The sequence below is a fragment of the Montipora capricornis genome, chromosome 12 (assembly GCF_036669925.1).
Source record: "Montipora capricornis isolate CH-2021 chromosome 12, ASM3666992v2, whole genome shotgun sequence".
Lineage (NCBI taxonomy): Eukaryota > Metazoa > Cnidaria > Anthozoa > Scleractinia > Acroporidae > Montipora > Montipora capricornis.
In genome coordinates, this window is record NC_090894.1 from 40,806,870 (window position 1) to 40,830,944 (window position 24,075).

At 37.7% G+C, this 24,075-nt stretch overlaps 2 protein-coding genes across 2 annotated transcripts in view; one reads left to right on the forward strand and one right to left on the reverse strand.

Moving 5' to 3' along the window:
* The first annotated feature begins 199 nt into the window (after positions 1 to 199).
* On the forward strand, positions 200 to 19,872 carry LOC138027777 (ras-related protein Rab-4B). Its single transcript, XM_068875390.1, has 7 exons — positions 200 to 338; positions 517 to 597; positions 11,303 to 11,417; positions 13,893 to 13,955; positions 15,126 to 15,280; positions 16,195 to 16,290; positions 18,665 to 19,872. Exons 1-7 carry the CDS (start codon positions 323 to 325, stop codon positions 18,772 to 18,774), a joined length of 636 nt encoding a protein of 211 aa, XP_068731491.1. The 5' UTR covers positions 200 to 322; the 3' UTR covers positions 18,775 to 19,872.
* Positions 19,873 to 21,265: 1,393 nt separating this feature from the next.
* Positions 21,266 to 24,075, reverse strand: part of LOC138027776 (centriole, cilia and spindle-associated protein-like) — a 4,391-nt gene continuing 1,581 nt past the window's right edge. The window contains exon 2 of the mRNA XM_068875389.1: positions 21,266 to 23,329. Within this exon, the coding sequence (XP_068731490.1) occupies positions 23,126 to 23,329 (204 nt within the window). The 3' untranslated portion in view covers positions 21,266 to 23,125. The remainder of the gene's footprint in view (positions 23,330 to 24,075) is intronic.

Consider the following 24,075-nt stretch of genomic DNA (forward strand, 5'->3'; position numbering starts at 1 on the left):
GCACAGAACCATGGGAATGAAAATGGGTGATGAAGGGAGGGGAAGGAGAGAAGTCATAATGACAAACGAAACACAACTTTTCAACAATCTGAAGCTAACTTGAACGGTGAGACAAAGACTTTTTTGAAATATCATTCATAAGAGCAGGTCTTTCAAAATTAAAAGTTACCTATTTGTTCCAGGCAATACTATAAAAAGAACACAAAGCTCTTTCCTAACACTACCCCAGAGGAATGTCTAGCTATTCCTTCCTTGTAGGATCCTGGGAAATTTTCAGACTTGCGGACATCTTCCTTTGTCATTTGAAGTGTTATTGGAAAAAATGTCCGAGACATACGGTAAAGTAACAAATCATCCTTTCAATTTTAAGTAAGAGTCTCATTTAAGAAATCAGCTGTCCTTGTATTACTCTCACTTCAACTTCGTATTCACAAGACTTTGCATAATTTGAGATGTGCATGATAAACTTGTTCGACTATGGTTTTTTAACTTTATTTATTTATTCATTTTTCTTAGATTTTCTTTTCAAGTTCCTTGTTATTGGTAGTGCTGGAACTGGAAAGTCGTGCATCTTACACCAGTTTATCGAAGGAAAATGTAAGTGTCAATTTCGTTCGTAATTCCTACGAGAAGATGATCACACGGATTTTCCCGGTCGACAACGATAAGCATAATATTGACAGTTTCATCCTTGTCTGCACTGTTGACTGCTCCGTATGGTGAAAGGATCTTTAATATTACAATAATCGAAGAAACGAAAATGAACACACAACTTAATCGAACCACAAGAATTTAGAAAAAAACCTACATGTAGTAAGAGTAAACGACGACTACTATTTATACGATTACATTAAGAACTTAAATGTTCCGGTCTAGCCTGATAAAATGAATGCATTACATGAACTAACTAAAAAAACTAACGACCTGGTGACAAAAGGTTAGTAACAACAATACGAACTTGATAACAATGTGCAATAATGTAACATCTCCCGTTATTGAAATTGACTATACGGATGAAGAGGGGAAAAAATGATTAAATGGTCTCTATAAGTCTTTTCGGTTTATTGATCACTCGGTTGGGTCTTTCATCGACACAACTACGATGACCTTGCACATTAGGTGTACTGTGGGTCGCTTGATTTGGCTCTTTGTCTGGCGCAAAATAAAGCGACGCTTGAGTCACCATGCTAGTACCATTAATTGGTAGTCTCAACAGCATAGGATCTTGGCTGTGACATTGTTGGCGTTTTTGTAACAGTTGCTGATATCCACTAGTACTGGTTAGAATGGGGCTCAACCTGAACGAAAGCTCTCTGGTGTTGTGTCAACAGTGGTAGGACCTTGGCAGTTTTGTTACATTCTTCTCTGTTCTTCCCTTTGGCCATATGCTTGTGGACAACCTGATCATGGGCATTCTGCATTAGAGATCATGCAGGAAGAAGGGCTCTATATGTGCAACTACTTAACAGCTTAGCAGGTGAAGGTATGCTACTAGTGGGAGGTGTGGCTCTACAGACCAGCATTGCTAAATTTGGATCTTGCCCAGCAGCTGAACATTTTTTCATACACTGCTTAACAGTGTTTAAACCATGTGTTCAACCAGGCCATTGCTTTATGAATAACAAGGACTCATGGTGATGTGGTCAAAGCAGTATTTGCCTGCAAAATCCTTAAACTCTGTAGACACGAATGGCAGACCTTTGTCTGAAATGACTATTCTCGGCACTCCATATTCACTGAATACTTCAGGGCATCTGTGGTGGTACTTGCGGTGTTGCACACTTTTGTGATCACAGGAAACCTGCTATAGTAATCTGCTAGCTGGAGGTACTTAGTAGACTGGAACCTTTTCCCAAGGTCCTTGAGGAACTTCATGGGGCAACAGAGTTTCGCGTTGCTGACATCTGGAAAATGTTTGGCACTTGCAACTCTGGGCTACCCGAAGCACATTAGCTGTAATTCCTGACTAAAGCACTACTTCTCGGGCTCTCAACTGTACCTTTTCACTACCGATATGACCTTAATGGAGCGTTTGGAGAACTTCGTTGCATAATGTCTCTGGAACATTAAGTATATGTCCCTTGAAAAGCAGACCATTTTCTGCACTGATCTCCTCTCTGTACGTCCAGTAGTCCACTAATAATGGATGACAATCTTATCTTGACTCTGGCCAACCATTTGCCACGACTGCCATTAGCAAACCGCTGCGGTTGCACATTTTGATAGTCGAAGTAACAGCCATTGTAGATGCGGAGAACCAGACGCAATAGATTTTTTCCAGATGCTGACCAAAGGGTTGTGATCTGTTTGTACAGTCACTGTGTATCGTCCATACACATATGTAATGTAACATAATGTGTTTATTTAATCTGTTGCAGTGTTACAACTGAATTACAGATACTACTAGTACTTTACTCTGTTTAATGCCAGACGATTTTACTTGTCATACCTCAACCTTAATCGATCATATATATACAAACGTTTTACAAAGTTATAAAAGCGGGCATCTGCTTAGCAGATGTTTCTGATCTTCTACCTATTTTTTTGTACTGTCACAAACAAGCCATCCATTCTAAACGATGCAAAATACTTTCGTGATTTCTCTCATTTTGATAGTGACTCATTCTTAAGCGATGTAGAGGCTATTGACTTCTGTGGCTTAGTTAATGACCATTTACACCAAACCAAGACTCTAAAACTTCAACAATTAATAGGTCCGCAAATTACCGACGACACCACATTGCATAGCCATAATACCGTAATTACAATTCCAGAAAATCTTCCGCTTACTGACTCAGAGAAATCTGTTCTCAGTAAGGGCCTAAATTTTGTCCCTATTACCAAACGCACCAACGAATTTTCTATTAAGCAAGATGTCGAAAAATTCCTTCGCCGCGTTCAGTTAAAAGCCTTTTTTCACGACAAAGAGCATGATTCGGACACTTCTAATAAAGATATTTTTGAAACACTTCTAGTTCGCAAATCCAAATGGACTCCCCCAGAGGGACAATTTGCCTCTTTAGATTTTTTCACCAAAAAATGCCGTCACGACATTCACAAACTTAAATTCAATCGCAACACTAAATTTTCCAACCTTTCCTCGGAAGAGTGGGCGGCGCTTAAAAATCTTAGTAAACGCAACGACATAGTTGTCAAATCGGCCGACAAAGGCGGCGCGGTAGTTGTTTGGCGGTCCGACCTTTACCAAAAAGAAGCTTTGCGGCAACTTTCGGATACCTCGTTTTATGCCAAAATCCCTAAAGATCTCACTTCCAACAATCAAAAACTTGTCAAAGACACCATTCAAAATCTTATAGTTAATCAAGAATTACCGGACACTGCCACTAATCTCATCATCAACACCCCTAGAACTTCGTGCATTTACTTCTTGCCTAAAATTCACAAACCCAACAACCCAGGTCGCCCTATCGTTTCTGCCTGTAGTTGCCCCACCGAACTCATTTCTAGCTACTTAGACAGGATTATGACGCCTATCGTCAAATCTTTGCCATCATACATTAAAGACAGTACACACGCACTACAAATTTTCCGCGATTTCAATTTCTCCGGCCAAGACAAACTTATTTTCACCATGGACATTACATCTCTATACACAGTCATTCCTAATAGCGAAGGTCTTCAAGCACTTAAACACTTTTTCGATCAACGCACTGTCAAAGAACCTAGCTCAGAAACGCTCCTCCGCCTTGCCGAACTAGTTTTAACGCTTAATTGTTTTTCATTCGCCGGCAACTATTACAAACAAATTAATGGTGTAGCGATGGGCACAAGAATGGGACCTAGCTATGCCAATCTTTTTGTAGGATATGTTGAACACCAATTTTTTAGTCAGTACAACGGCCCCAAACCTGAACTCTACGGCCGTTACATCGACGACTGCATCGGCGCTATTTCATCCAGCAGAGAAGAACTCGATCAATTTATAACCTCCGTCAACTCTTTTCATCCGGCTCTTAAATATACCTGGGAAATTTCGGAAACTTCATTGGCTTTTCTAGATATCAACGTTTCTATTAGAGGCAACGTGCTATGTACTAGTGTGCACTACAAACCTACTGATTCACACAGTTATTTGTTGTATTCATCGTCACATCCATCACATGTCAAGAACTCCATCCCTTATTCTCAATTTCTTAGACTTCGACGTCTATGTAGTGATGACTCCGATTTTTCCAGCAAATCAGAGGAGATGTGCCAGTTCTTCGAAAAACGTGGCTATCCTGTCTCTGTGGTCAAAGCGGGCCATCATCGCGCCCAACAATTTGATCGACAGTCATCACTACAAACGTCACAAAAAGATAAGAATGACAGAATTCCATTCACCCTCACTTTCCATCCTCATAATCACGCAGTCAAAAGCATCATTCTTAGTAATTTTAAATTACTCCAAAATGATCCCGAGACTGGTAGAATCTTTTCGCAACCTCCACTTATTTCATTCAAACGCGACAAAAACGTAGGCAACTTTTTAGTTAGAAGCGCGCTCAAAACTAACGAGCAACCCGGCACTTTCAAATGCGCGCGCTCACGATGCAAAACTTGTCTTTTCATTGTTAACACTAGCAAGATATCGGGACCTAAGCGATCTGTTAAGATCACCGATCGTTTCACATGTACCTCCGCAAATGTTATTTATTGCATAACTTGCACGTTATGCAATAAATTATACATTGGTGAGACAGGTAGACGACTAGGTGACCGATTCCGCGAACACCTTCGCGATGTTGAGAAGAATGACAAGGATGCATCCAAGCCAGTCGCTCGCCATTTCAATCTGCCTAACCACTCCAAAAAACACATGGCTATCTGCGGCCTTTCCCTACATCTAGGTACGACGGAAAGCCGCAAGAATCTGGAACAAAAATTCATCTTTCAAATCGGCACCCTTAATCCCCACGGTATTAACGAACGCTTTTCATTTAACTAATATATTCCTATTTTTCACGTTGCCATGTTACCACCAATAGCGTAGCTCCTACTCTACTATAAAAACTACACGTAACCCATAATCCCTCGATTCGCTCTGACGAAGGGCTAACGCTCGAAACGTCAGCTTTTAGAATCTCTGTACGGTGGCCAATTTACATTATCAACTCCGTTGATAAAACCAAATTTTTGTATACTACTTCCCCACCGACGCAGCACCACAGTTTCTTTAGAAACTACCCCTTCATTCATTAGGAAACCGAATGGTTTATTTGGTCACCATGCTCAAGCTCTTTTACTTAATACAATAGTAACATCGTCAGCAACTACAAATGTATGTAATTACACTAAGTAACTACATCAAGAGGAAATAAACTGAATTGAATTGAATTGAATTGAATTGAATTGTCAATGGGGAACCCCCAGGAATCAATGGGTTAAGTCAGCTAACAAGGATAACAATAGTAAATAATTGGTAGAAATATAAATACAATATATAAACAATATTCACTCTTCAGCTAGTGCACGAATATGAAGCCGTCAGTAATTGTGAACTGGTGTATTATGAATGCACTACTGTAGGTTTTGCGAACTACATGTACTGTAGTTTGTTAATTTAATATGTTATTGTGGGCTTAACTACATTGTATAATGTTTGAATCTGACCTTAGAGAATAATGGGAGCTATGCTGCAGTAAACGGCTTGAAACAAGCTTTTATACAGGGTTCTCAGGCAGATATTCAGCCTCAGGATACTCTAGACCTGGGAACACTATTTTGAGGCCGTGCTTCTGTATCCTCTTGATCGCATTCGCAATGTACTGTGGCAATGCAGCGAAGACAGGACAAGCGTACTTTAGTATCGGCCTGATCAGAAAGCAATGAACTCTAACTACATCTTCTGTTGAAACTCCACAACGTTTAAGTTCAACTATATGATCAACGTGCACTGTCCAGGTCAAGTCATGAGAAAATCAACCGCCAAAACCTTACATCAACATAGTGATGAAATCTCTCTAGCACAAACACAACACTCAATAATTCTCTCTCGAAGTTGGAGTAACGTTGCTCTGTCTCATTGAGGCTCCTTGACGTGTAGACCCCAGGTTTACCATTCTGAAAGATTTTTTTAAAAATAATTTTTATTGATTTTTTTTTTATTTATTCTGAAAGATAGCTGCACCTAAATGTTTAGGGATGCATCTGATTGGATAATGCTCGCCTTGGGACCGATCAAAGTAAACTAGCACTGACGCCATTGTAATTTCTTCCTTGATATCCTCAAAGGCTTCCTGCTGCTTACTCTCCTAGACAAAGGAGAGCTCTCTCCGTGGTGCAGTTAATTCAGCTAAGGTTGGACTGAAGCGATTCAGGTAGTTTGCAAACCCTAGTAAGTATTGCAAATCATGAAGACTCTCATGTGGGTTTCTCTCTGCAATAGCTTGCGTCTTTTCTGGATCCACCTGGTATCCTGATGGCGTAAGGTATCCTCCAAAGAAGCGGTAATCGTGAGACTTCAGATGCTTTTCATTTGTCACAACTGACCTGCCAAACCATTCCCTTAGTAACAAGAATTTTACTTTTAATCAAAACTGTCCGACCAGATCAGTCAAATCCTAAATACCATGCAAAAAGGAGATGGTTTTTCAGCAAAAATCTCTTGGGAAAAGCCTATTTCATTGTCAAATGGAAAGCGCCCTTAAATACAAACTTCTTTGCATTAAAGGTGATGCTGTTTGCTCTCGCTTCCTCCATGCCATAATTATGCAATCCTGGGTGTGTTTGGAACATTCCTCAGCACTCTATCATTTCTTGGAAAACTTCTCCTGCAACTTTCAGACCAAAAGGTAGGAGTAGCTATCTGTACTTCCCCCATAGTGTCTTAGATGTTGTCAAAAAACTTCTCTCACTGGCCAAAGGAACATGCCAATATCCAGACTTCGCATCCAGCAAACTGAAGTACCTCGAACTGGACAATTCATGCAGGATGTCATCAATTGTTTTACTGTACCACTGGTTTCACTTTATGGCCTCGTTAAGATCTTTAGGATGGAGGCAGAGCCTCTGAGAACCATCTGGTTTCTTGACTGGAACAATGGAGTTGATCCACTCTGTGTGTTCTTTCACCTCTTGAATCACTTCAAGCTGTACCCTGTACCAATCTCTCCAGCTCCACTTGATGGTGCGGATGTTGCACAGGGCCCGGTTGTTCAAAGGCCGATTAACGCTAATCCCAGATTAAAAATTAACTTCCTCTACTCCCAAATGCTGTTTGACACTGATATTCAGATAAAATTTACATTAGTAGATGTCGATCTTGAAAAACAAAAATAAGCAAAAGAAACTTTAACCAAAAAGTTGAAAACATGAAACAAAAGTTTACACTAATCCTGGATTAAGTTAATCGGCTTTCGAACAACCGGGCCCAGGTGTGTAACTCTGCTTTCAACTGAATGTGATAAGGTCCACCTGGCAAAGTTCCTATTCCCTGGAATACATCTGCATATTCTTGCAGCAGATACGCCTTATTTGTGGAAAACTGATGTGTTTTGCCATTAATTGTTATCTTGCTGTCACTACACCCCTGTATTACCGGAACAACAGGATCCATTTGCTTGGTGGTATTTTGGGCTCCAGTTGGGTTGCTTGTTAACCTGGGAGTTTCGCCTGTAACCATCTTGACGGTTGTATCAGCCTTGGCTTGAACAGCTGGCTCCTGGATGGGAAACTAACATAACCCGTGAGAAGAGCTCTATTCCTTCCAAGGATCGTACATGTATGTCCTCTGCTGTTTGCAACTGCTGAACTTTAGAACTGTAAATTTCTTGTCATCATGGTAAATATAAACAATACAGGATCCAAGATTCTCAACCAGACGATTAAGGTGCACTGTTGGTCTACCAAGTCTAAGACCATCTCCGAAAAGTGCCTTTGCCTTGTATAGGGGTAGAATATTACAACTTTTCCCTGTATCAACCTTGCACAAGATCTGGAACACCTGTGAGGAAGAATTCTGGCTGAATCTGGGTAATTGTGGGGGTCTGAAGTTGGGTGATTGAAGGCTTTCCACTGTCACTGTCATAAGATTGTGGACAGGTGCATCAAAATAATTATACTGCCTCATATTCATCTGGTACGCAGTCTACAAAATTAACGTGGACGCTGTTGCGCCTTGAGTGTGTACCGGTACTTCATTTACATGATCACCCCTAGCTTTGGACTTGCATACCAATGAATAATGACCTTCCTTGCGACACTTAAAATACTTCACTTTCTTTGCAGGACATTCACCACGGGGATGCGAAGGCTTCACTCTGCAATTGAAACATGACTATCGTCTAGATTTACTTTCCTTGTCATCCTAGCAGTTTTTCTGTGGCTGAGGTTTACCCTTCTTTGCACCTGGGGGCCGAATTGGAAGCTTATGAACTTCCATTTGTACCGCATTGCCTTTAACTTCTGGCTGCATTTAGCCAACCTGATGAGCAGTGGCGTCCTGATTTTGTGTAATTGCCTCTTCTAGCATCAATGCAGTTCCTTTCTTGATACACTTGTAATAGGCTTCTTTAGAACGTAGTCCTATTACTCTCTCGGATTAGTCAGTCACACACTTCTGGGGGATACTCACACTGGTCACAAAGAATGGTGGCCTTGTCGATGTACTCTGAGAGGCTGAGATCACCTTGCTCTAAGGGACAGAAGTTCGCTGCGGCGCAAGTGTGTTTGATTTTGGCTTCGTCAACTCAACAAACTTTTTAAGAAGACGACTGGATCTCCTTTTTGTTCGTTAGTGCGATTCAATGACTTAATGTTCATCCTTGCAGTTTTGCCTGCCCAAATAAGAACATAGCTTGCTTTTAACAGCCTTGCTCTTTGACCCCAAAGCACCATTCAAAAGCTCATACTCTTCAACCCAGTCGATTTTTCCTCTGACCGCTTCATTGTAATCGGCGGTTTTAATCAAGTAGATTGGGCTTGTAGACTTCTGACACCTACATGTACATCCTGCGTAACAAGCGTTCCTCTTTCGAAAGAAGATCTCCCAAACGATTTTCCTCAAAACTGGCCGCCCGGAAGTTGGGGCAAGAGACTGAGTGAACACTTGCAAGAAGACCCCCTATTTGCCCACAAACGGGGGCTTCTGATTGGTGTGGCACAGTCCCAATGACTGACAGGTAACAAATTTTTGAGCAAAATATTACTTGTTAGTTTCAGCATGGCAAAGACAATGTATTGCGGAAGATGAGGAAGGTTTTGAATCGTGTGTTGAAGCTGAGCGAATCGGGTCTTGGTTTCACATTGTAAAGGGAACAAGAACTGTCAATGCGCCACCTTTTTTTAAACTGTATCAGATGAAATGGCCATTTTGCCAACAGGATTCAGAAAAAGCTTAATTTTTCAGTTCTTTGTCACGATGTGCAGAGTTCGAAATAAGAGAAATCGAAGAACAGGCTTGTCGAGTGGTATTGTGATTTCTCCATTACAAAGGATGGCTAAATTGCAGAATATCCCGCAGCTTATTTGCATTTCATTGAATAAGAATAAGCTCTATTGTATTCTGACTCTTTCTTCAAAGAATGCCGCCTAGGGGAAACAATAGTGGTGAGGTGTTGGGGGGTATTCTGCAATTGCTCTGAAAGGATCATATGTGATGAAGTACAGGGTAAATTCTGTGGTAATGACAGCCTGTGATTTAAATGAAAATCTGGACTGCTAAGATAATATCCATCAAGGGAAATTCAACATTATTTCCACAATTCACTAAAAGCAAACGATTCCACAATTCACTAAAAGCAAACGATTTGTGATTATTTTAACAAAACTTTGGCTGCGCTTATTGTCAACGAAAAGTTGACTGTAAAAGATACTTCATCTTTACGCAGGATGAATTAATAAAATGCCTGCGAATTATCAAAATCCATATCTGTTTCAGGATCAAGGAAATAAACTGTATTGTATTTGTTAAATTCTCTGCTTACCTTGCCCAATGTACGTGTAAGCTTGAGTCCTATATCATGAATTGAGACAAGATGAAGACAATTACGTAGCTGTTAAATCTTCTCTTATTGTGAGAAGAAAGCAGCTCCTTTGCACAGTCATGCAAATTTTTTGAGGACTTTTACGTGCTATTTCGTCTACAATTTCGTGACGAATTGAACAAAAATGTACTGTGGATTGTCAAACTTGCAAGGAGGTTTTCCTGTAATTTCCAGGAAATTTTAATAGTACGATTGCACCAAGACAATTAACAAGAAAAGGCCAGCAAGTCGCACTGAAATCACCGCTTGTTAAAAATCGCGACCTTAACTTCTTGAATGGTTTCATGGTCTGCTTTGGTGGAGTTTTGCATTTAGCGGCCTTACTACCCATCCAACTCTGTATGAGTTACCGGTATGTTCCTAAATTTCGCATTTTACGAGCGCAGAGATTGCTTACACGTTCTGAAAATTGGCTGTTATTTTTGATGGTTTTAACAATTTCTCGGAAGAAACATTTCCAGTCTTACCTGGCTGAGAAGCTGCCGTCACAAATTTAACTGTAAAATCACACTGACAAATTCTGCATTGATCATGATCGCTCGGTGTCTCCTCAGTGCTTCGGTAAATTTTTAGACGGAAGTCAACATGTGTTAACAAGGTTATCTATTATTGGCAAAATTTGTTGATAAGATGTCAATCAGCACGTGTCGAAAAGCTGGGCGTTTTTCAAAAACAGAGAGTCTTCTTGCATGGGTTCCCCTAGTCTCTTGCCCCAACTTTTGCGTGGCCAGTTTGCGGAAAAAGCGGTTTAATTGGGGGCTCTTCTTTCAAACAGGAACGCTTGCTACACAGGGTATCTGACACCATGTTGACTACTCTGTACGGTGAAAGGATCTTTAATATTACAATAATGGAAAAAACAAAAAATGGACACAACTTAATTGAACTACATGTCCAAGAATTTTAGAAAAAAACCTATTATGAGAAAATGACGACTATTAAGATTTATACGATTACATTGAATATTTCAGTCTAGCCTGATAAAATGGTACATTACATGAACTAACTAAAAGAACTAACGAGCTAATGACAAAAGGTAGTAACACAACAATACAAACTTGATAACAATGTGAAATAATGTAACATGCATATCAGAGTTCAAGTGACTTTTTACAGTATTACTTACCGGTATTATTTTAAATCATCTTGCCCCAGTTGTTCGAAAGGTGAATAACGCTATCCACCAGATAAAACCATCATCCATTGGACAGCGCAATAATGGTTTAGCGATGACTTATCCACTGGATATTAATTAATCTGGCAGAGAGTGCCATACATTGTTTGAATAAATGGACCTGGGGTTTTTTTCTTGGCAGTTAAACAGGATTCCAGTCACACCATTGGTGTGGAGTTTGGCTCCAAAGTGGTCAATGTTGGAGGCAAGCCTGTAAAACTGCAAATTTGGGACACAGCAGGGCAGGAGAGATTCAGGTACATAAAACAGCCAATCCTTTGAGATCTAAATAACAATAATGAAAATTGTACAAATGGAGACTTGGTAACAAAATAAAAAAAAATTCTATTGTTTTCTTTTACTAGCAGACAGGTGTTGTTGTAACATGCGGACCAATAATTATTACAGTGTAGTGGAATTTCCAGTGATTGAGTGAAATGAAAAGTTTGGAGAATATAATTTATTATACATACTGATATTTACTTAACGGTTTCTTCATATGAAATCCCCCTTAAAATATTCAGACAGCCAGTCACAGCAATGAAATGATTTTCTCACATGTGCAAATCGTCCAATCAGAAGTGACCTTTAAAAACATACCACTGATTTCATTCAACAAGTTAATTCAACCTCAGCTCTCTTTGCGTAAGCCATCAGAGTGAGAAAATTTTCGTACCAAAAGTACAAAAAAAAAACTTTAGCTTGTATTTTCAGCAATGGCTCAAACCTCCACAAGATTTAAGCATTAATTCAATTGATTACTGTAATATCGAACAACAGAGCAAAAACACGAGCTAAGAAAATGAGAGATGTGTACTCGTTGAATTTCTGAGAGAAAAACGAGCAAAAAAATGCTGAAGACATTGAAGCCAAAGAATTGAATGAGTATCTCTGCTAGTTCATCCTTAGTGTGAAGCGAAAAGGCGGCAAAGACTTTGAACCTTTAAGTCTTCAAGATCTTCTTTCAAGTTTTAAACAACATGATTTTGGAAGAAAAACACCTATGAATGAATTAAACACATATTTGACTCTTCAGAAGAGGACAACAGTCTGCCTTTGACATAGCAGATTCAGCTTCATTGAAAAGCTAAGTACATGTACATACATGTAGACCGTATTCATAATTGGTGGCTAAGTAATTATTCTTTTGTCTTTATACTAATCATCCTCACTAGCCTCGTAAACACGAGCAAAATTCAAAAGGATTTGGGTTCCAAAGTGAGGCTAGTTAGGATAATTAGCAAGGCTGCCTAGAAAATTTTTGGGGAGCCCTTTGGGCTTCCAACATTAAAAGTTAGTAGCCCAAGTCATCTTTTCAAAAGCCCAGAATTAATTAATTCCAGCTGGGATCACATTTACAAGAAAGTGAGGATGAATCAAGTCAGGCGCCTGTTCGGGCAACTTGTTCAGAAATTTGGTCGCCCGCGCTCGCAAATAAGGTGCCCCAGGTGACCGGGCAACCGTTAGGCAGCAACCTTGATTAGCACAAAGACAAAAGAATAATTTCTTGACCGCCAGTTATGAATACAGTCTATGTACAGTGTACTTGCTTTTGTCGAGCTTTTCCTCCTTTTATTATATTTCTTGAATGAGTACTATTATGAAAAACTAATTCGTTGCTATGAAAATTGTCATGTTGTAAGCTTAAATTGTTTCTTGTAAAAACGATTTAATGAAATGTGAATAAATCGTCTATAGTCAAGAAAATCAAAGTATGTATTATTATAATAGTAAACAAACCTCGTCATGGAAAGTGCTTTAATTATTATTTTTGTACAGTAACAGTAACTGCCAATATATGCAGTGCTCGAAATTACAGGTTGTCCCAGTTTCAATAGACCCTTTGCATAAATGGCGCCCAATTTTGAGTAACAATACTGTATACATCCTTAGCCTCGTGTTTATGTTGCAAGACAAAGGATTTTTCTCGTGAATGTGAGGCTAAGGATGTATCAAGTATTGTTATTCAGATTTGGGTGCCATTTATGCAAAGGGTCTATTGCCCAGTAAATCATTGGTTGAACATTAGGAAACCTCCTATGACTATCTTGTTGAGATGCATGTGCAATCACATGTTGATAGAGCTTGAATATATCCCATAGGTCTTAGTGAGCGCCTGTGTTTTTTTTTTTGTTGCAGAAATTTATACATTAAAAATACATCTTTGCAATGTTGTCTCGTGAACTCTCCTATCTGCAAATGTTTTGTAAAAGCTACAGATATTCAAAACATGGGAAAATGCTCAGCTGCAGTAAATTAATTAACATTATTAATAATTACATTTATTGATTTATTTATTTATTGATTGATTTATTTATTTATTCCATTTTCATTGCATTACTGCAGTGGGAAATGACTAGAAGGGAACATACAAACCATTCGAGCTAGTCCACCCAAACTTCACTGCACTATTAGGTGTTGACAAAAGAAAACCAACAAGTTAGTGGGGTGCTGTATATAATAAAATTCATTGTCTATTTTTGGGTAGGTTCTCCTCAGGCAGGCATCCAGGCTTGTTATTTTACTTAAACTTTCTGGTCATCTCAGATGACCATAATTTCTAGCACAGATTACAGTACACTGTAGAACTAAACTACCAACAGAAGCACAACTCCAATTCCATTGGTTTCCTCATACATTCAATGTCGTTTATCAGAGTCAATAAATGAACAGCTTTTCATTTCAATGCCATGTTATATCATGTTACATGTATTAATTAAATCATATTTTAGGTCTGTAACAAGAAGCTATTACAGAGGAGCGGCAGGAGCATTACTTGTTTATGACATTTCAAGGTAAACTACAGCAGTTACAACTGATTCACACAATAATTTTAAGGAGTCACAGTATCACTTGTCTAATGAGTGGATAAGTTTTGGCTAAAATGTCTGTAATACATGTGCATGTACCTCCCATTTATCAAAGGATTAACCTTTTTGATTAAAAAAAGGTTGAGTATATTATTTTATAAAATTAATGTGTCAATTTAGCTCCAAGCAACAAGTACAGTGCATGTAACTTCTGTTACAGTACAAGGATGATTTATTTTCCAAATGTCAACTGAATCTAGGTCACTATGTAGACTTTAAATTAATACTACATGTATTTATCAACTTTGCCTTTTTTGGAAGTCTCCCCTTCAAATAATGTTCTCTGTATCTACAGCTGTAAATGTTTGGTTTCTAACAATGACTGTGTATACCTTCCCTAAAAAGTAATTAATTAATTAATTAGGTCCTTGACAATAGATCTTTTTGCAGATACGGTGGCCATCTTGATTTCTGTTGTTTCAAATAGCTATTATTGGATACCCAGGGGGTAAATACATATTAATTTGCCCCCTGAGCATCCCATAATGTCTTTCGAAACAATAGAAATCAAAATGGCCGCCGTATCTGCAAAAAGGTCTATTCTCAACTTGTTGGCTTCAACTCTGGAAATTCATAAATTTGTGAGCTCCAGTTTCCCTTCATCATTCTTGAAATGGTCATTAAGTCTTTTAGATGTCTATCAGACTGAGTCGACCTGTTTTTCAATTAGTAACAACACTGAGTTCATGGTTTCTGGTTTTGAGCATGCATTTTAAATGACATCTTCAATGTCAGCTGCCATGTTTGGTTTCTTTTTTATCAATTGAGCCAATATCAACTGACTTATATTTCCTTCCATTTACAGACACGAAGTAAAGAGACTTCAAAATAATGGTGCTCAATAAGTAACATGAATGCACCTGGGTGGGGCTAAAAAAGGCTTTGTTCAGCAGACATGGCTAAAAATCATCCCTTTTCTTTACTCACTATAGATTCCTGCATGGTCACAGTATTACCGTACATGTAATTACACAGTCATGTAATAATTACATAATTAATAATGAATATTATTGATTATTCACCACACTAATTGAATGGTCTTATAAAAATATTAATTTAAAATCATGTCCTGTAATTTGTTTTTAACTGTCACAGCCGTGAAACATACAATTCTTTAACAAACTGGTTGACAGATGCAAGAACTCTGGCTAGTCCTAATATTGTTATTATCCTCATTGGAAACAAAAAAGATCTTGATAATGACAGAGAAGTTACTTTCCTGGAAGCCAGCAGATTTGCACAAGAAAATGGTCAGTTTGTTAATGTATCTCTGAAAATAGTTTCTTTTTTACATGCATGAACTGGTAAAAATTGTAATAACTAAAGAAAGAGCCATGAAGCGGCGAGGTACATTTAGATAGATGTATCTACCACCAACCACCGACTCTGAGGTGAATAGTTGTTTAGGTTATTCTAAAACAGTGAGATAATAAAATTAATATAGCACAAAAAGATGATTTTATACATTCTGGCAACTACACCCTGTATTGAAATATTGCAATATTTCACGCAAAATTGCTCAAAGGTGAATAGTAAAGGATATTAATATTGGAGTTTGAGTAGCCAATCAGAGCACACTTTCAACACTAATTATACTAAAATTAATTAGCCAATAATATGTATGTACACTGCTTGTCCCTCAAAACCAAAAAGTACATCCTGTAAACCATTAAGTACAGAACATCCACCATACTGAGTCTTGGCTATGCTAAATAATTATTATAACCAAGCATTATAATTAATTTTTATTGATTTCTTCATCTGCTTCTTGGTGGGCCATTTTTAATGTTTGCAGATCATCATCATCATCATCATTATTATTATTATTAATTAATTAATTAATTAATTAATTAATAATTTACTCCCAGTGTACCCTATGGACCCCCAGTTGACGAATAAAAACGTCTGGTATTAGACAGAGTAAGTCTCACTCCCACAAATTCATTGTGTTAAAAAGGGCTTTTAAATATAACTGGTCTTGATTAGCGGCCGCTGTTTTGGGAAAGGAGCCTCTCTCTCTCGTGGAGAGGAATGAAGACCAGACTCTAGAGATTGACGGAAATAGAGCTTAAACATATAGCAATATTAAGTCAAGCTTTTCCATGCTCTTCCCAAGTGCCTGTTGTTTTAATGGTGTGCTGTGTTCCTTTTTACCTTTCTGCAGAGTTAATATTTTTGGAAACAAGTGCTCTAACAGGTGAAAATGTTGAAGAGGCATTCTTGAAGTGCTCGAGAACTATCCTCAGTAAGATTGAAACAGGTAAAGAAATACAATTTGGAAAACCTTATGCTGAGAGCAAAGAGTACAATATATGTATAGCACTTACATGTACATGTACTTGTGTACACATGTAACTGAGCAAAAATTCCCACGCAAACTTCCACTTTTGGTAACTTGCATGCATGGTGTTTTCCTTACTATAGGCAAAACAGCAAAAAGTGTTTAGAATACATGTATAACATTAGAGGAGAACTGATTTTTATGAAGGCAGCGTTTAAATGGTGGAAGTACATATAAAATCGCTGCATCTTCTATATTCAAGTGCATGCACAAAGTTGTATCCCTAGGATTTTCGTACTGAGAGACAGGGAAATCCCAGTGCTAGGAGGATCTCAAAAACCTTTTTATACTTGGAAGGGCCATTACTTCTAAGTAAGTCTTGTACATCGTATCCCGTAAAAACTTGTGTGTAAGCTGCATCTTTTTGCCGAAATATTGGGCTCAAAATCGTGGGTGCGGCTTATATACGAGACCATTGCTTTCAGAGGGAGTAAACTGGCTGGTATTGGGGTCAGAAATAAAAACCTTCAGTAAGTCAAGATAAAACATAAATTATTCTTCGACCAATCACTTCAACAATGATCTCCACTGCATGCAAGAAAATACCACGTTTTTTGGGAGAACTCACGAGGCAAATGGCATGTTTGTCCATGGGATAGTTATACTGTCCTTTAGCGACACGTCTTTCTCCGATCAATGACTTCCATACATCTTTATAAAAAATTAATGACATATACGCACAGCACAGCTGATGTCCATGTTGTTTTCTGATCGCTGTCCTTCTGTAAATGACTGCATGGTTGCCATTCATAGCACGAATGTTGCCACTTTATTTCCCGGAATTCGGGAAATTCATGAGGATCGTTCCGTTTCCAGACGCTTTCTCACGATTTTAGCTCGGTTTACAGGATGGGATGCAAGGTAAAGTGCCATTCTTATCCGGTTGGTTTAACATATTCGGAAAATCGCTTACCTTTATGCAACGATCATTCCATCCGGATTTTTTGGCTAAATGCCAACCCCATATTGTTGTCTCACTTATTTTAGACAATTATGGCTTGTTTACGATGGTATTTGATACTTTGTGAGTGGTTGTAGATGTTTTTGAGGTAGTTGTAGTTGGTTTTTGACGGTTTCAAGTCGTTCCATGTTTTAGCGACTACGGAGTTTTACAGTGTACAGTATAATAAATTATATGGTGCCTAGGACCGGGTGCTGATCGACATTGTTCCACTAATTTTGAGCCATGGACTCTCAGGTACCCTAGGATGCGTAGTTACTAATACAAGGAATGACCTACAGTGAGATTCAATGACCTACAATGACCTTCAAAGAGCTACAGTGATCTACAATGACCTACAATGACCCACAATGAGGTAAATTGTGAGCTAAAATTAGCTAATGACCTGTAATGAGCTAAAATAAAAGATAATTTGTAGCTCTGAGGGCACTGCAGCATGTTTGCAGTACAAAGGTTAAAAACATTCCACTCTGCGCTTTGAACCAATCAAAACCTCGTTGCTGAGCAAGTTGAAAATTTCATTGTGTACTCTGAACCAAAGAAAACATTGTGGGAGGAATAACGTATTTGTTTATTTTTGCCAAGCAAAGCCTTGATACATCTATTTGTACATTTTCATTTTATCTTTAAAACAAAGGAAAACCATGCAAGGGCCTTTTCGCAGTTTGTTTCTGCCTTCAAGGCCATGTGCGTAATTGCTGTTGTCATTTGGGCTGTCATGCAATGGACTAAAAGCGTTGCGTGACAATGCACCATGGATGTATTCGGCTCACCAAACTCTTCACCCTGATCCTCTTTTGTCTTTCTCTTTCATTGTAAGCCATTTAAGTAGGCCATTGTAGCTCATTAGCTAATTTTAGCTTATAATATAGCTCATTGTAGGTCATTGTAGGTCATTGTAGATTGTTGCAGGTCATTGTTGTAGTTCATTGTAGCTCATTGTAGATCATTGTAGGTCATTCCTTGTTTTAGTAACTATGCCCTACGATGCCCCCACTTGACAAGTAACGTTAGACACAGTAAAATCTGATTAGTGTCACTCCCAGGAGTCAGTGGATTAAACTTTACCTTGTAAACCAAGCAAAACTTCCTTCAACCTCCAAGGTCTTCCTTGGCTAGTGAAAACGCCATGTCAGAGTCTTTGGGAGGGGGGCATTCTGTTGTCTTTAGAACAAGCTTGACAGCCCTATATGTAGCTATTATGGATTGTAATATAATCTAATTGACAAATTTACTCATGTCTGTATTACAAGTGTGGAATTGACAAGCTCCTGCTTGCTTGTAAAAGCCCATTTGGCATTTCACATTCAAGATTTACAATTTTCCTTTTAGGTGAGTTAGACCCTGACCGCATGGGATCAGGAATACAGTATGGAGATCCTTCGCTGCGAAGAACAATACGTCCTGGCAAGCAAGAACAAAGACAAAAGTGTGCCTGTTAATTGTTCCAATAATTGCCCTTGAAAATCAAAACTTCCTCACTCATTTATGCTGTATCTATACATGTAGTTAGTGCATGGTAGCAAGAAACTTGCCTCTTAACATTATTTGTTAACTTTTTTTATTCCATGGATTAAGCAGTAAACTTATGCTGAGACAGATGCAGTATGGCATATCAAGCATAAATTACAGCTTGAGCACAACATGTTGACTTCTCAAAAGTTAGTAAGTTAAAATTGTGACAATTGTTGCAGTGTTGGGAGGTAAAGATGTGGAAAACTTGTACATGTATTTCTTTGTTAAACAGTTGGCCAATCCAAGACCTTCAAGTTCAGAGTCATCTGTGACTGTAATTTGCCCTGCTTTAAATTGTTCACTTTTCCTTGCATGTGAAGTCATTTCTAATCAATTCTTGCATGCAAATTATTTTGTGCTTAACGTCCTGCGATTGAGTTGTGGATTCATTTAAAAGGTGTCTATTAAACTACAGATACTAGATTTTAAATAAAAATAATACAAGTAGACTGAGCTTCTGAGGCTTCTTTAAGGCTTGGAGTACACGTATGAAGGTGCATATTTTACGTTCATTGTATTCCCACACCAGATACTCTAGCCGTGGATGGATTGTTTAAGAGGTTGTCACCTATTCTGGAAAAAAATCATTAAGCACTGGTGTCCTTAATTTAATTGAGGTACTACATTCGTGCCAGAAGGCCTCATGAATGAATAATTGCCTATTAGTACAATGTACTTTCCCTACATGTAGCAATAAATAATCTTTATGTAAGATACTATTACTTAACTTGAGGGTGTAAAGTGAAGGTTGCAGGCTGGGCTTGCAGGTAATTGTTTAATTGTAACTAAAACAACCCAAACCTTTACAAAAATGCAAACCTTAGGCTTAAACATTATTTTTTAGGCATAATGTTAGCATTAGTAAAGTTTGCGTTGTTTCAGCTATGGTGAAAATAATGGCTTGCAACTGTAATCTGCAACCTGCAGTTTACATGGTCTAAAAATTAACTTTCTTTTAGTATTATGGTTTTGTTGTTAAATCTTGAAAATCTGTTAAATACTGTCAATTAAACGATTTGCACTAAGCTTTGATCTGTGGTGAATTTTCCCAAGTTACATGTACCTGCAAACAATAAAATTAGAAAAAAGTTAATAATAATGAGGGCAATGACAAGAGGAATGATGGTATCTTGGTCTCATTTTTGCATGTGACCAAAATTACAAAAATAGTCTAGTATGTTTGTCTACTTGTTGTTTTAAAACTAATTGCTAGAATTTAAAATTATTTTAATTATTAATTTCACTATCAGAATAATGCCTAAATTGAAAAAAGAGAAGAGCTGAAAGGGTAACCCATACATGTCTATCTTCAGTAGCTATAATCTTTGATATGTAATAGCTTTTGTAGTCTTCACAAGAAGTTCATTTTACAAAGCACCAATTTCTTTTTGTACAGAAGCATTGCATACAGATGCAACTAGAAATGGTTTGTTCAAAAACTTTATTCTTAAAGTCAATAGGGTTTTAGTAGAAATTACTGAGCTTTTGTTCTTTTTTCATGTTTAGTTTTCATTATAATTATTCCATTTATTTTACCAATCAATTTCTTTTCTGCTATGATTATCATTGTAATAACTTATATGCTAATGTGTCTCTTGGTCAAACAGACATTTGAAGAAGATTTTATTACAGAATAGATTGCATTTCCTAGTATGTAAATCTATTAATTATTAATAAGCAATTCTTAAAAAATGGATAATTGTACTTTCCTGTAGGAAAGGAGAAGTACAATAGGTTGAAGGATGTGAAATTCAGTTGACTGTTACATGTATATTCCAATGAAGAGCAAAGAAGTTATTTGAGCACAGAATTATTTCTCATAGATTCAAGAGATTGGTGGAGATTGGGAATTGTTGATATCTTTTGAGATTCAAGAAAACATGTTGCCACAGTGTAGGTCTCACAAGTTAATTATGGCTGAATATTCGATATGGCTTTGTGTGCTGTTATTGCTAATTTTTGAGAATGGTAATTGTGCGGCATTGAGACGAACTTTCAAGCCAAATCAAAATCAGATGGATTTTTTTCTTTGTAAGTGCTAACATACATATTTACCTCATGCGCATGCAAGGGTATTTTCATACAACAGATAAGGAAAGGCCTTAATAGGAAGCATGTAGAAAAAATCACTGCATATTATTATTCAAATGCCAGAAATTAAAGAAACATCCATACCATAGTTAGACGTACTAGGATGAGGTTATCTTTGCTATCTTTTTAAAGAAAAGTACATGTGCAAACGATTCAGTGCTTGAGTGCTTGAATAATGCAAGTTTTTGATGGGTTAATCTCAATTGATAAACATTGACTAGACAGCGGTAATGATGCACACCAGACCATTACATCATAATAATAATGGGTCAATTTACTGAATGATAAGCCAGGTGACCCAGATAAAGAAATCAGTTTTAAGCTGAATGTATAACATACATGTAATTTGCAATTAAGTGGCATTACACAACTGTACAAGTTACTAATTATATCACAGCATCTTTGTAGTTTTTTGAGATATTTGTACATGAAGAATAACAAGGCTAACTTAGATGGATAATAAATTGGGGTAACTGGATGAAAATATAACATCTTTTTTGGTGGTGATCAGGGTGTCTTTACAAGTCTATGGAATTAGGGACAATGTTGGCTCTGTGTGAATTATTGAACAAATGGGGTGTTAGAGTACGTGTACGAGTATTTTGAGTGAATATTACAGGCTCTGCTCATGGGTCATGGACTTAAGTAAAAAATATATTTATGTCGGCCTTGGTAGACAACAGCTTGGCAAATTTTTGATAGGCTTTTACAGTGTAGGGGAAATTTAAAAAAATAGTTCGCAGTAAGACATGTAGTATACCTGTAAGGGCTGGTACACTACCGTCCTGACCCTACATTTACTGTACCTTTTGTAAATAATTATGTGAACTCTGAAGTTTTGGTTACTGCTACCAACCATATCTGCAGTAGAATAGAGTTTAAACAAATTGGATTAAAATCAGCCAATCACAACACTGGCTATGACCCATGTATGCATATAAACTAAGTCTACCACAGTGATTGGCAGGGGTAAGACTAATTTAATGAACTGCAGACCCTGGAACTACAGAACCTGCGGAACCTAGAGAAATGACTGGGTTTTTTTTTTTAACCCCATGATAAAAACAATGAGAATGACGTTAACATTTGTTGAATCTCGGCTTTACCAACCTGTTATTGCATCCCAGGTGCCATTTGCTGTCCATCAAGGATTAACTTGTGGATTGTGTGACAATTAAGTCACAGAAATGTCGCACCCGAGGAATTCCTTGCTTCCGGCGATTTGTTGTCGTTGTTATGACTTACTACGCCATAAACATGAAGGGAAGGAGGAATGTATCGTTTCTTCGGCTACATGTTTTCCTTCTGTGGAAAGGTTGATATTTTGCATTATGTTGTTCATATAATTATGCTTATGATTCAAGCATGTTTATGCACAAGGACTAGACCAAGATCAGAGAAACAGGGGAAAACGTCCCATCACCAACGTGCCACGCACCAAATTCTCCTTGTAACCACAAGCCATTGATCAAATCAATCGTAGTTCTAACTCGCAATTTCCCTGAAGTCAAATAGACACCGTAAAACTAAAGGAAATAATACATACATAAAAGGCAAATCTCGCCTGAAAAATCGAAAATAACCTTAAACAGACCCAAATAACAACACAAAAAAGATTAGGAAAACTAGAAATACACAAGACTAAAGGAACTGCGCAAAGGTATAAGCCAGGCACTAAACTAACACTATAACTGGCCAAAATAACGACAAGGTACGGGCAGGGAAATAGCATCATGTGACGCTACGTAACTTGCAAAAATCCCATGATACACCTCTTTAACCCCCCCCCCCCCCTCCCCCAACCCATCGCCCTACTTGTCATGCAATCCACCAGCTAAAATTGGCTTAATTAATTAAAGAGATGGTGCACAGCGACATCACAGCAGGAAATCGGTGTGTACAGCCGAGATTCAACAAAATTAATGTCATCATTTTTATCATGGTGTTTCAATAAAAAGTCATTTCTCAAGGTTCTGTCATCCACCAGATAAATGCACGACTTGAACAGGTAAATCCAAGGTTTTAACATCTGGATTGTGCAGGGACTAAACATCAACTTACTGTAGTATTACTTTTGACGAGAGATTTTTTAAAATAACATTAACCATGAACTTTGGCAAATGGATCACTGTAAAATCATTCACTGAATCAGATATGATAATTAATAATTATTAGTTCCTAGCAATTCTATCTGAGAAAATGTTGTTTCACATCCTCTTCTCTACAATAGTTTCTTTGGTACTCAGTCAGCCACCAAGATTTAGGAAAAGCGATCTCCGCATCAAAATGACTTGGTGTTTCTTTCTTTTTGGCAGCTTCTTCTCGAAGTTGCGCTTTCTTTTTTATTTCTTGTTGTCTTCTTTTCTGAGCTCTGAGAGCAGCTGGATAAACCTGCAAGTTATATAATATATAAAGGATATTACATGGCCGTACAGAGATACGAAATTTCTCTTCAAGTGTTGAAAAATACTTCGAGTGAGCGCAGCAAACGAATGAAATGTTTTTCAACACAAGAAGAGGAATTTTGTATCTCCAAGCAGCCATGTACATGTAATATTCTATTTATTATATAAACACCGATGAAACACTAAATCATCCACGAAAGGCATCAAAAGGCATAAGTTTCATATGTAACCATACCAACAGTGATCTTTTCATGTATGAAAATAACATGTTTTCGTACAAAAGCTCACTTGGTATATCCTTCGTGTTTATATAATATTATATATATATATATATATATATATATATATATATATATATATATATATATACGTAGACTTGAACTAGGTCAAAAACATTTATTTGCTACTCCGAGTTTCATGCTTCTCACGAAGCAATCATCACGCAACTGCCAAAAAGAAGGAATACATGGTGCCATGCACCCCAGCCTATAGTGAATTGCTACCGTTATTTTCAAAATCACTGTAAACACCATGTATTCCTTCTTTTATATATTCCTTCTTATATATATTTATAATGATATGAATGATTCATATCATGAATGATAAAACAATGGGGTACATGAGATGGTGGATCACCAGTGATGAGGCAATTATGTAGCACGATTATTTGCTCGTTATCCAACAAATTTACCCTTTCAGTGCCTCTCTTCACCCAGGTGTATAAATGGGTAC